General features: G+C 31.2%; 1 protein-coding gene and 1 non-coding gene across 2 annotated transcripts; one reads left to right on the top strand and one right to left on the bottom strand.

Moving 5' to 3' along the window:
- The first annotated feature begins 6,261 nt into the window (after positions 1 to 6,261).
- Positions 6,262 to 6,326, top strand: MIR4398 (microRNA MIR4398). The gene has a single exon (NR_048734.1). It is a non-coding gene; the product is annotated as a microRNA MIR4398 (primary transcript).
- Positions 6,327 to 7,223: 897 nt separating this feature from the next.
- LOC100812083 (F-box/LRR-repeat protein 3) lies at positions 7,224 to 12,340 on the bottom strand. Its single transcript, XM_003516363.5, has 8 exons — positions 11,546 to 12,340; positions 10,356 to 10,487; positions 9,901 to 10,005; positions 9,404 to 9,797; positions 9,200 to 9,329; positions 8,457 to 8,751; positions 8,104 to 8,355; positions 7,224 to 7,734 (listed from the first exon to the last, which is right to left on the bottom strand). Exons 1-8 carry the CDS (start codon positions 12,197 to 12,199, stop codon positions 7,681 to 7,683), a joined length of 2,016 nt encoding a protein of 671 aa, XP_003516411.1. The 5' UTR covers positions 12,200 to 12,340; the 3' UTR covers positions 7,224 to 7,680.
- Positions 12,341 to 14,239: the final 1,899 nt, after the last annotated feature.

Consider the following 14,239-nt stretch of genomic DNA (forward strand, 5'->3'; position numbering starts at 1 on the left):
TTCTTCGAGCCGAATATGTATTTTTATAAGTTTTATTTTGCAATATTAAAGCAAATGTGAGCCTTTTACCCTTTTGAAATGTTTTTAAAAATTATTAATTAATTTCGCATTTTTTATTCCTTTTATTATTAGTACATATATGTGTGGGGTAGAGGGTGTCACATGTTTCTTTAAAAAATAAATTGTCTAAATCTGTTTGTGATACTTTTTGTTCTAATTTATCATCTTGTAGTAATGCTAATAAGGACATTGTTTTTGAACCTAGGGGGAGTAAAAGATCTGAAAAAGTTAAGAATTTTGGTTCTGAATTTTATTCTTTTTTACTTGAAGATGATCCTAAAATTTATGGTGAGGTCATGAGGTCTATTCATGCACCTTTTTTTGGAAAGAAGCTATTAATGACGAAAATATTTCTCTTAAAACTAATAAAACTTGGTTTCTTATTGATTTTCCGCCTAGTTGTAAAAGTATAGGTTGTAAGTGGATTTTTCGAAAGAAATTAAGAACTGATGGATCTATAGAAAAATTTAAGGCAAGACTTGTTGTGATTGGTTGTAAACAAATAGAAGGTGTAGATTTTTGTGATACATATTCTCATGTTTCTAAAGTTACTACTATTAGAGTTTTAATTTCACTTGCTTGTGTTTTTAATTTGGAAATTCATCATACAAATGTAAAAATTGTTTTTTTTAAAATGGTGATTTAAAAGAAGAAATTTATATGAGCCAACTTGAACGTTTTGTAGAATTGGATAAAGAAAAGAAAGTTTGCAAACTTGTTAAATCTTTATATGGTTTGAAACAAACTCCAAAGCAATGGCAAGAAAATTTTGATCAAGTTGTTCTTTCATATGGTTTTCAAATCAATAATAGTGATAAAAGTGTGTATGTGAAACAATTTGATATAGTGGATGTGTCATTTTTTATTTGTATGTGGATGACATTTGGTAGTAATATGCATTTCATAAATGATGTGAAGCCTTTCTTGTCTAGTAATTTTGATATGAAGGACCATGGCCTTGTAGATGTGATTTTAGGTATTAAGTTTATAAAGAAAAATGATGGCATGATTTTAACCTAATCACATTATGTTGAAAAGCTATTGAAGAAGTTTAATTATTTTGATGTGAAACTTGTTTCTAATCCTTATGACTCATCCATTAAGTTAAAGAAAAATTTGAGTAAAGGAATTTCTTCACATAAATATTCTCAAATAATTTGTTCTTCGTTGCATTTGACAAACTTATCTAGGCCTGACATTGCATATGAAGTTGGTAGATTAGGAAGGTATACTAATAATCGTGATCATTCTCATTGGATTGCATTAGAAAGAGTTTTAAATACTTAAAAGGAACCATTAATTATGACATTCATTATACATGTTTTCTTGGAATAATTGAGGGGTTTAGTGATGCAAATTGGATTTCTGATTCTGATGAAACAAAATCGACAAGTGATTATATCTTTACTTTAGTTGGTGATGCAGTATCATGGAAATCTGTTAAACAAACTATTATTCTCACGTTCTACTATGGAAGCAAAAATTATTACTTTAGGTACTGCTACTAATGAGGCTAAGTTTCTTAAAATTGTGTTATGTGATTTGCCATTGTTGAATAAGCCTATACCTTAAATTCCTGCGCATTGTGATAGTCAAGTTGCTATATCTAAAGTTACTAGCAAAAATTTTAATGAAAAAAAGAAGACACTTAAGAGTGAGACATAAGTTTATCAAAAATTTGATTTCTCATGGTGTCATTTCTCTTGACTTTGTCAGGTCAGAAAATAATATTACGGATCCACTTACAAAAGGATTGATGCGTCAACAAGTACTTGAGTCATCAAGGGGGATAAGACTAGAGCCCATTATTTAGTTACAACAATGGACACCCGTCTCCGTGTGATTGGTGATCCTGTGAAGGGAATTTAATGGGTAACAACGAAATTGTTTGTTGATTAAAGTACACCAAAATAAAATTCTGCGGAGTTGTTTCGTTTCTCATTCCTATGACGAGGTGTATTATAAATTATGACAATATTAAGGTTGATGTATTTATATATGTGTATTTTTTGGTAAAAAAATACATCTTAATGAATCCGATGACAATTATTGTAGGGGTGGGGGTCACAAATCACTCTTTGAGGATTCATCTAGTGAGTGCAGTGGTGGGACCGCCACTGCGAGATATGGGCTAATCTCTAAGTGACACCCACGAAACAAGATACATGCACAAGGCCATGTAATGTGCTACCACTGATTAAAATCTAAATGAACGCTAATATTGTAGGAGTTGTGAACTAAAGTCTAGTTAAAGAAGGTGTAGCTCAAGACAATTAAGTCACTGCATTTTTTTTCGGGTAGAAGTTCATAAACATTAGGTATAAGGCTCAAACCCAGAAGGTTCCTTATATCAAAATACAATATCACATGTTCTTTCTTTTACGTTTCTATACAAATTATATTTTTTAAAAAATATTTTAAAATTTTAAATTATGTGGGGGAATGTTAGTAAATATTTGTTTTATAATTTAAAGTTTTAAAAAATATATTACTTATATTAATTCTGTTTTTGTAAAATAAAATATTTATTTTAAAATCTGTTACGTAAAATTAGAATTTCTATCTTTTAAGATTTTGCTTTTAGTGGGTCAATGGAGTTTGTTACATGTTTGCTACGTTTGTTTTATTCTGCACATTGGTTTCCAAATAATTTTACTTTGAGATTTTTTGTTGTTGCATAAGGAGTTTATGCCTATATATCTCTTTTTTCCTTTGGCAAAAAACACACAAGTAGAAAAAACAATTTGCTTTCTTTTTCCTTTAAAATTTTTCTTTTTCTTTCTTATAAACGGGTTGTGTGTATTTTGGGAGAGAAACACAATCAGAATTTTCTATCGGGCAGTGTGGACATTTTTCTCTCTAAGAATAACGTTTGCGCGCTTCAACCCATGCTAATTAAAAATTTCTCTCTTACATTATTTTTCTTTGTGTTTATTCACATTGTTGATTCTTGTTTTGTCATATTTTGAAGTTATTTTACTGTTGTTTAGTTTAAAACTTTATATTTTCTTTACATTTATTTTATTTTAATTTTGTAACCGTTATTTTAATTTTAAATTTTAAATTATAAGAAAATATTTTGTAACATAAACAACAAGTTGTAGTTGGACACTTGACTGATCTCAACATAAACTTTTGACTGGTCTTTTGAGTTTTTTTGGTTTCATACCTACATTTCTGGGCCCAAGTTGTTGCTCATTTAGAAACTTCTCTTGCTAACAGACGGAGAATGGTCCAATTATTGTTATCAAAAGCATATTACCAACTAATTAATTAATTATCATGTAGTTATAATTGTCGTGTTTAAGTTACATTTAATTGGCTAGTTTCCTATAGTTAATCCATGCACAGCTTTAATTAGAATTGACTCGTCGCTTATAATATAAAAATACCATGTAGCCAATGAATGCGAAAGTTGAATGATAGATATTTTTTATTCTCTTCAATTTTGATAATTCCTTCACTTTGCTCTCTCTGCAAACAGTGATCGACTCTTGAAAGTTTAAAGTTCATGCTTCAATTCTTTTTTGTTATCTCAATCTATTCTTTGTTAATTAATAGTCAAATGGCTAATCCAATAGCTGATTTAGCAAGTCCATGTTTCTTGCATCCCAATAATCTAATAGCAATTCTTGTTTAAGTGATGGAACTGATATATATATATATATATATATATATATATATATATAATATTAAGTCCTTCAAATATTGAAAGGTATAAATTAATTTTAATTTGTAACGAGTTTAGTTTTTATATACTATTAGTTTAAAAAAAAAACTTGTACAATCAACTAATCATATTTTTTTATGAATTTTAAGATAGTTATCGTAAAAGTTAAAAAAATTATCATACATTATTTTTTATATTTAAATGATAGTATTTTTTTAATTCTCCACTCAGAGCAATCATATTCAAACTATATAGAATCATTATGGCATGTAAAAATCTCTCTGTTTTTCCAAATATTTAACATAGTTGTATATCCAAGACTTTAAATATGAGACTATTGGTCAAGCTGAAATAATCTTATACCAATTAATCCACATGTTTAGCAATGATTGAATGATAATATAAAATTATTTATATTATTAGTGATTACATTATTTACTCTTATAATAAGTTAATAGGATGACCATTTTAATATTATTTGAGACTTATTTGATATTATAATTTTTTATTAATCAAATTAATATCAAGTCAAATCTCAAACTCAAAGTATTATTAAATAATTTAGTATTTTTCTAAGTTAATTATAGCGAACTATTTATTAAAATACATTTTGAATAAATTGAAAATGATTAATAAAATATTATATATGTTTTATATTTTATATATTCATACACATACAAGCAACAAATGCATAAAATACCAACAAAGATTATTCAGTTGGTAAGGAATGAATTCTTATCCCATAAGAATATAGATTTGAGTTTCATTACCAATGTGATAACCTTGTTGGTGATCATATGTTTTGAGTTTTGAGGTCTGTTTTGACCTAGATGAACCCTAGATATCTAACTCAGTTAAAATTTCTTTCTTTCAGGGATAAAAAACTTATAGAATATACATGAATTTTTCATCACCCATCCTTCTATGGTAACATTTTTACCCAATGTTAACTAAAATATAAATGCTACAATTTTTTTTTTTCAACATTGCAATGATAAAATGTTCCGTCCGTACTTGGTTCCATTGTGTAGTGGACTTCGATTCCAGCGACCTGGGTTTGACTCCCGATGGGACCTTCATTGTTATGTTATTTATTACTTTACCACTCGCGGTTGGATTCATCTAATTTTGGGTAAATAGTCACTTTTGTCCTCCAATGTATAATTCGCTAACAAATACGTCTCTGAAAGATGAAAATAAAAAATTTAGTCCCTGAAAGTGTAAAGAGTGCGAAAAATATATCCTGCCGTTAACTTTCGTCCGTCACCGTTAATAAAATAACCTACGTGGCATGGAGGGACAAATTTGTCACTAAAATGATTGCCAACATGGATTGTCAGCATATGGACATATTTGTCATAATTTTTTTTTTTGACTTTTTGTCTTTCCACTCCGCTGATAAATACGTCATTGAAAGATGAAAATGTAAAATTTAATCCACAAAAGTATAAAAAGTGTGACAAATATATCCAATAAATTGTATAAGAGAGAAACTATGGGAAAAGGGATTAAAAAATAGTAAAATACAGTTTAAGATTTGAACTCTTATACTTTGATTATCTATCTATTTATCCATCTATTAAATTGTTAATTAATTTTTTAATTAATCAATATAACTACTTATTTTCCAAAATAAAATAAAATTCTTTAGTTTTATGATATAAAAAAAATCGAGTTACCATTTAAAAAAAAATGAAAGTCTTTTATTTCTTGAAATTTTTTGTTTCTTCAATTAATTATTAATCTATATTATGTACTCTGCCACCACAGTATGTCAAATGGAATGTAAGATCGCTGCAACTCCTAAATCAGCGAGAGATACAACTCTACATTCCAAAGGCAAAAAATAAATCTCTGTATTAGTTTAAGCATTATTGTATTTTTTATTTAAATTTATTTGGGTTCTTTATTTGTTAGTACCTGTTTTCATTTCATTCATATTATGTATAATAAGTGTTGTCTCGAATGAAAGCACATAAGGTTTATTCAAAGGATTCTTTCATATTTGAGGTATATATATATATATATATATATATATATATATATATTATTGATTAAGGAAAAGACTTATAATTCCACTTTAGTTTTATCTAGTTTAAATTTTGTGAGATTTTTCAAAAAAAAAAAAATAGTTGATTAAATTTTTTTCTTAAAATAAATAAATAAATAAATTTGGTCGCGCAGCCGATTGTATTTTTTCTAACATATTATTTTCAATCTAAATATGAGGGCACTTAAGTTGGAATTATGATATGGAATAACTTTAAAGATTAAAATTGAGAAATTTGATAAAATTATAAGATATAAGATAATTTTTTTTAACAACAAAGATTAAGGTTTGACAAGGAAATCAAAATAATAAAAATATATATTAAAAGAAAATTTAAAAAATATATTGCATAAGTACTAAACGAATAAAAGCAGTCTATTATAAACACATAATAATAATAATAATAATAATAATAATAATAATAAGTCACAATTTATTATTAATATCAAGATATATTTGTCGCACTTTTTATACTTTCAGAGACTAAATTTTGTATTTTCATCTTTCAGTGACGCATTTGTCAGCGGAGTGAGAAGACGAAAAGTCAAAAAAATATTATGACAAATATGTTTCTAGCAATCCACGTTGGCAATCATTTCAGTGACAAATTTGTCCTTTCGTGCCACGCAGGCTATTTTACTAACGGTGACGAACGAAAGTTAATGGTAGGACATATTTGTCGCACTTTTTACACTTTTAGAAACTAAATTTTATATTTTCATCTTTCAAAGACGCATTTATCAGCGAATTACATATTGAGAAACAAAAATGACTATTTACCCTCTAATTTTTATCGTGCTTTTTATTCACAAAGCAAAGGTGTTGAAGATGTTATTTCTCCTAAAAGTGGCTACAATTCTCAAAGAGAAATTGTAAGTTATAGTTGGACGTCTCATCAAGTTCAAAATTGATGCCAACCCAACATAAGACAAGTAAGTTCTTTGGATTGATCTTTTAATAAGGCCATTGGTTTGTACTTTTGGGAAATCTTTCACAGAATTTTTAGTTTTTGGTCCATAAATTTTAGGGGCTCAAGTGGTCCTGAGTCGACTATTGTCAACAGAGGCATATCAACAAATAATTATCATACAATTTTAGTCGTAATTAAGTTACATTCTGCTAGTTAGTTTCCAAGATGTTGGGGAAGGGAATCCCATCAAACACCTAACAAAAGGGCAATCTCATTGTGCCATCTGATAATTACTCCGCCAGGAAATTTAGTCCACAAAAAGATGTCAACAAAAGTAAAAGCAATTTTCAAACTTCTATTCTGGATGTTCATGAACTGCTCTATTTGGATTGTTAGAAAATAATAAACAAAACAAGTCACCAAGTCTTACACACTTAATCTTTCTTTTCACTGCCAAAAGAAAAGATTGAACAGAAGTTAGTGTTTTTATACATTCGATAGCACTGCTTTTTCCATTCTCTGAGCATTTCCAATTGTACTCCCAAAATAAATAATTAAAATAAAATGAAAGACGTTAGATGGGTTTTGTTACACTTAACTAATCCTGCTATTTGCAGTTCAAAAAAAAAAAAAAAGATTGAACAAAACTTTTATACTTTTATACATTACACACAAGCGATTGCCCCTCCTTCAACATTCTACCAAGGACAACTTAATTGCTTGAGTTGATGAGACAACAAAAACTCTTCCTAGTTAGGCGAGACTTATAGAGGGATAATCAGCAACCTCCATTCCAAATGCCTGTGTAGCCTCCGATGAACTAAACAGAATACTTCTGACATTTTTCATTCTACTTTCTTCATTTCTTGTAGTGTAGGTAGGTGAACAGAGTAACTTCTGAATTCAGAGAAGATGATGACTTCCGAATTGAATTCCATGAGTAGCCATGTGGCGAGTCATCTTTATCAAAACTTCAAACCTGAGAAAATCCTATAGCATCACATCTTCTAACTGTAATTTCCAACACTTTGGGTCCAATTCAGCCTGTCCATGGAACAAAAAAGAACGTCAGCAATCAAATAAAAAATATTAATTACCATACAACATTAGCCCACTTGACTGATCCTTAACCCAGCACCTTATGTAAGTATGATAATCTTTATCTATTAGAATTTAGAAACAATTGACTTCAAGTCAACCTGGCTAAATTAAAGTCTTAAACAACTAAATTGTTCCTTTAGAATTAGAATGTGAAGAGGACCTCTTATGGTCCTCATTAGCAGAAGTGTATAGACTATAGAGGGCCAGGATACAGTGATGTCACATAACTTGAGATAAAAAAACGGTTTGGTTCCAAAATTATCAATTAGTATTTTGCTCAATCTTAAGACAGGAACCGGACATGAAATTTACCTGAAACTCTTTATCTCTCCATTCAAACACACAGCCACGTGATTCTACATGTCTGATAAGTAGCTGAGGTAACAGAGGTCTTAGTGAAAGATGAAGCTTCACTTTTGTTAGCCCTCCACATGCTAATAAGGCTGCAGCCAGTCCTCCTGGAACCAAGCCTTGCAGGTGAAGCACAGTAAAACTTTGAAGGCAGCTGATATTAGCAAGTGACAGAAGCCCCACATCTGTAACTGAGCTATATGACAAATTTATCTGCAAATAAAGCAAAAAAAATATATAATAACATCAGAATCTTAGTAAAGATTTCTTAAATCTTTGATGTTTCCCAGAAATGTGAGACACGAGGAAAATACCTGTCTTAGATTTTGGGAGAAATGAGCTAGTGCAATCATCCCACTGTCATCAATGTTGTAACACTTTTTTATGTCTAGACGACTTAGTTGTCTGCAATTCATTGCAATAGCTGCCAGACCTATGGATGTAACAAGAAGACATCCTCGAATTTCAAGTGTCTTCAAATTTGAACATTTTGACAAGGTGATTAGTGCCCTGTCAGTAATGCTAGTACAATAGGATGTATTTATCATCTCAAGGCCAGGGCAACCCCGAGCAATTGCTGAAATGCCCAAATCATCTACCCCTGTAGACCTGAAAAAAAGGGGAACAAACTCTGATGACTACGAACATAAAACTTCAATTTGACAATATCACTCAAAAGGATATTCATGTTGTACTTGCATCTGTAACGGGATTTTTTTTTGGGGGGGGGGGGAGGTGGATGCTTCAGACAAGGTAGGCCTGAGACTGTTGTTAGACTTTATTAACCATTGATCTACTTTGAAATTTAACTAAAGCCAGTTAGCTAGACTTATATGCCTTCCACATGTATTAAATATTTCAAATGTTTATACATGAATATTGAATACCAACTACTATGGCAATTTATATCCCATAATTTTATTTTAAACTTGGCAGTTGACAACTCAACCTGATTCGATAGTCATACTAGTTGTTGCTAAAATAGAAATTAAAAGAATGCATACACAATTCATCTTATGAGAAGAAAAGCAAATGCTCATGAATATGAATCACAAACCTGTATAGATCCAGCTCCTTTAATTTTGAGCAATGCATGCCAACATAGGTAAGTCCTCTGTCAGTTATGTTCAGGCATATTCCTATTTTCAAGCTGGAGAGCCTAGAACAAGAAGAAATGGACATAAGACCTGCAGAAAGACAAGGTAAGTATAGCAGCTGATGTGGTAGTCAATGTCTTCAAAGAAGAGAGACAGAGGCAAACCTTCATCATCAATTTCATTATCTGTTAGGTCAAGCTCCTCAATATAATGGCATTTCTCTCCAATCAAGACAAATGCTTCACTTGGAACTAGTGTACATGACTCCATTTTGAGAGAAGTTAGACCTGCGCACGAATTAGAAATGCTGGCAATGGAAACATCAGTTATCTTGCGACAGCATGTGATGTCAAGCTTCCTTAAATCTTTGTGTTTTGACACAAGGAACGAGAGTGCTTCATCTGTCACTCCCAAACATTTGCTTAGACTAAGCTCCCTAAGTGAAATGCACAAATTTCCAATGGCCCTTAATCCTTCAGAAGTAACAGGGCAGCCATCTAATACAATTGATTGCAACATTGAAAGTTTATTCAAACCATCAGCAAGAGAAAGAGTGACCTGGATAATCAAATGCCAAGAATTAGTTACAATTGAAATATTCATCCACCAAGTAAAAAAAAAAATGCACCCATACAGAAAGAGAGAAGGGAAGCGGAATTACAGGAGAACCATCTGCTGAAATGAGTTTCTCTAAACCTCCAGAAATGCTTGTTAGCTTTGATAACCCAACGTGACTTATGTTTTGACAACCTGAGATATCAAGTTTCTGCAGCAGACAGAATTTGTCAAATAATAAGTTAGATAAAGAAAACAAGTGCACTCTGAAGACAAGAAAAATCAACAATATATTGGTTGATGCAATCAAATAGTTTTGCCTAACGGTGCAAATGACACATTGAATTTTAGCCAAGCTAACATCTTTCATATGATAGAACTGAAATGTTAAGAGAAAAAAATGCAATAACTTGTATCTAAGTTCACACTCAACCTAATAGTAAAAGCAAGAAAATAAGAAGAAATAAACTGGCATGTCATTTGAATAAGTTTATGCGGAAGTTATATTTGTCATTGATAGATAAAATAACAGAAATGAACAAGTTAACCATTCCCATATACCTTTAATGTCTTGCACCCTTGTTTTAAGAGATCAACATCGAGGCTGTCGTCATCAATGCCAAAGCATCCTTCGAGGACCAAATCTTCAAGATGTTGCAATTTGAAGATCGACGGCAGACATTTCTCCGTGATCTGCACAACACAAGAAAACACCAACAACACTAGTTATATCAACCAGATTATTTCAAATACACAACTCATTCAAGAAATAGCACAATCAAGCAGACCACTAAAACCAACTGAACTTCAAAACAATAGTTGAAACACTAAACCATAACTGTTTAACAAAAAACCCAAATAATTTCACACGTCAATGCCACTTGTTCGAGAAACAAAAAATTACCGAACCACCAGTCTAATAATCTCCTTTTGCTTCTTCAAAATAAATAAAAAAAAAATATTCTTGAAGCACTTATATTTTCTAATTTCCCCTCACGTGAGCCGATTCAACACTTCTTGACCCTTTCAGCATTAACAAACCTAACATCTGACTCCCCTCCCCAACAGATTATCAAGTAATCAACTAATTAAAATAAAATGAAACCAATTTATTAATAATTCAATCAGAATACGCTGACATCATTCATAACAAGAATATATTGAATTTTTTTTATAATAATTACTTAAAAAGTCATATTTATTTTTTTAAGATTTCTAATCAGTATACAGCATAACAATCTTTACAATATGAAAATTAATCTCCTTTCTTAATTTGTAAAATAAATAAATATAACTAAATATGTATCTAAATTCGGACGGCAGGGACTAAAATGAATTAGACAGTATCTGCATAGGGATCAACACATTACAAGGACTAAAAACCATGCAGATATAGATATAAAAAAAAAAGGTAATAATGAAACCTTATAATTACCTAAAATTATAATTATTCAACAAAAATAAACCAATCCAATCAATTAAGCCAAACACAGAAACATCATCAACAAGTCGTTGGGCACCAGACTGGGTCCCTTAAACAAGTTGCTAGGTTTGAGTTTTGTAGATAAAGGTGACCAGTCAGTTCCCAACAGATTAGTCATCGGCAAAGCCGATTTGCCAATGGATACTCCTTACCATTAACATGGTAAAAAAAAAAAAAACACAGAAAACATTGCCAACGAACCATCAATAATCCATATCCAGATTCAATCAATGAACACCAAAGAGAGAAAAAGAGAGAGAGAACTCACAGGCAAATAAGAGAGATCCAATGTTGTGAGCTCCTTACACTTAATTGCAACCAAATCCACGCCCAAATCCCCAATCCCAACACACCACTTCAAGCAAATCACCCTCAGCTTCCTGCACCCCACCGCAATACACCCAATCCCCATATCCGTCACGTTCTTACACCTCGCCAGCCACAGCCTCCGCAAGTTCCGCGCACGCGCCACCGCCGCGACGCCGGCGTCCCTCAGCTCCGTCGCGTTCGACAAGTCCAACTCCACCAAGTACTCGCACCGCGCGCCGAGGCTCATAAGCCCGCTCCCTGTGAACCGCCGCGACTGTGACAGGTCCAGCCGCCGCAGCGTCGCCGCGTACGCGCCGGCGACGAGCGCGAGCGCGTCGTCGCCCACGCGCGGGCACAGCGAGAGATCTAGTTCCGTTACGCTCGGGTAGCGGGCTGCGAGCGCGGGCAGGTGCTCTGCCCGTAACGGCCGAAGCAAACGACGGTGTTTTGCCTCAAGGGAGTAAAACCACTTACACGTCAGCGAGAAGGATTTTTTATCCAACGGCGCCGCCGTTTCGAGGAAGTCCAGGATCACGAACATTAGCTCCTCCGTGAGAACCTCGAAGGGGTTAGTGGTGTCGTTTTGAGGGTCCGAGCGCTTCTGCTTCTTCATCGTTGTTGTGCGTTTTGCCTTTGGTTGGTCGTTTTGGAGAGAAGGGATGGTTTTTTTTTTTTTGTTGTTGTTGTTTAGTTTGTTGGAGGAATAACTGTTAACGCGAGATTTATTGAATGAGTGAGGAAGACGAGGAGAGTCCACCAGGACCAAAATGCCACTCGTCTTCTTCGTAGTGTTCGTATCCGTTCCTGAAAAGACAAAATTGCCCCGCTTTGTCTAAACAATTACACAAGTTAGGTCAGGGATAGAGAGCATCACCGTAGTGAAAAACTGTAAGCATGCTTTGAATAAGTAAGGATAAGAGTTTTTTTTATGAAATTATGACAGGCAGATATTATTTTTCATATTAAATATTTTTTATTGAGTATCTTTTGCAGAATTATATAAAAAAAATGTTACTCATTGTCTATTCCTTTTTATTACATTGTTAGGTACAAATAACATTACTAGAAAAACTTTTATTTTATTAGCTAACGACACTGCTAAATAGAAAGGATAGTTGTTGTTTTTTTCATTAGAGGGGAACTTTATTTTTTGGCAAATTGGTAGTTGCTATTTGATTATGTGTTTTGTTTTTCATTTCAAATAAAGTCTAACAGGCATTTATGCATAAAATATAACTTAAATTAAAATATATTTTCAACTATAAATTATTATATGTAATAAAATTATTACATTTTTTAATAATTAATTTAAAAATCATATTTAAGATATTATAATAAATTGATTGTAAACAAATTATATAATTAAAATAAAATAATCCTTTCACATGTTTTTAAAATTTAGTTTTTATATATTTTTAATAATTAATCTTTTATATTGTTAATAATTATAAGTATCATAAACATAATTTTAGATTAATTATTACAAAATTAACAATTTTATTATGTATACGAGAATCTTATTAAATGACACTATAGGACACTTTAATACTGTAATATATTTTAATTGAATTTTAATTGAATTTTAATTAATGGTTTTCAAATATATGCAATAACTTTTCAAATTCTTAAGGATACATTTGGAAGCAGTAAAAGTAGAAGGAAAAATTGAAAAAAAAACCACGTATAATAATATATTTTTTCATTGAAGAGAAAATAAAAAATCTAAAAAAAAACTTAACTTCAAGAAAAAGATATAAAATTTTTTCTTTCATTTTTCCTTCGATTTAAATTTTAAAATTTTATTTCTTTTTCTTTTACCAAACATACGAAAAAAGAAACTACTGAGCAAATATCCAAGTTAATGATAAGTAGTAGCTTGACTGTAATTAGAAAATAAACCCGGGGCAATTTGGTCTTATCAGTATACAAAGTGATCCGTACGGGAAGGACGGAATTCATAAGCGGAAATACGGAGGGTATTACGGTCATTTCGGAACGAGTCTCTTTCTTCATCTAATGCATATGACATATGGTGGAGGACTATATGAGGAAGGACAGATTCAACTGCGGGAAGTACGAAAGGAGCCATTTCACAAAAGCGACACACTTTATTATTTTTTAAAAAATTTCAAAAGCAAAATAAAAAATAAATACTTATTTTGATTAATGAATATTTAACAATTTAATAATAAATTAACCCTCAAATTTTATAATTTAATGATATTAAATTAATCTAGAAAATATAATTTATTATTAATTTGTCACATATTTTATATATTTAAAAAATAAATTTTCAATTTTCAATTTTTAATAATTAATTTATCAATGTCTCATATTTTCATTATTCCAAATGAGTATTTAGTCCAAAATAAAATAATAACTCATTTTGAAAGTGGATATATCCGGGAGAGAGAGTAAAAGAAAAAAAGAAACAATAATAAAGAGGAAACGGAAGGTATTGAAAACGAAATGTTCGTGAAATGTCCAAAGTTTGGGAAAGAAAAAAAATAATTGCCGTACTTATAGATGACCTTGCATAGTACCTGCCTGACTCAGATAAGAACGGTTAGAGAGAGAAAAAAGACTTTGAAATGATTATGAGAGAGAGAGAGAGAGTGCGTCAAAGTTATACAACAAACATGGATAGGAATTG

The sequence above is a fragment of the Glycine max genome, chromosome 1 (assembly GCF_000004515.6).
Source record: "Glycine max cultivar Williams 82 chromosome 1, Glycine_max_v4.0, whole genome shotgun sequence".
Classification (NCBI taxonomy): domain Eukaryota; kingdom Viridiplantae; phylum Streptophyta; class Magnoliopsida; order Fabales; family Fabaceae; genus Glycine; species Glycine max.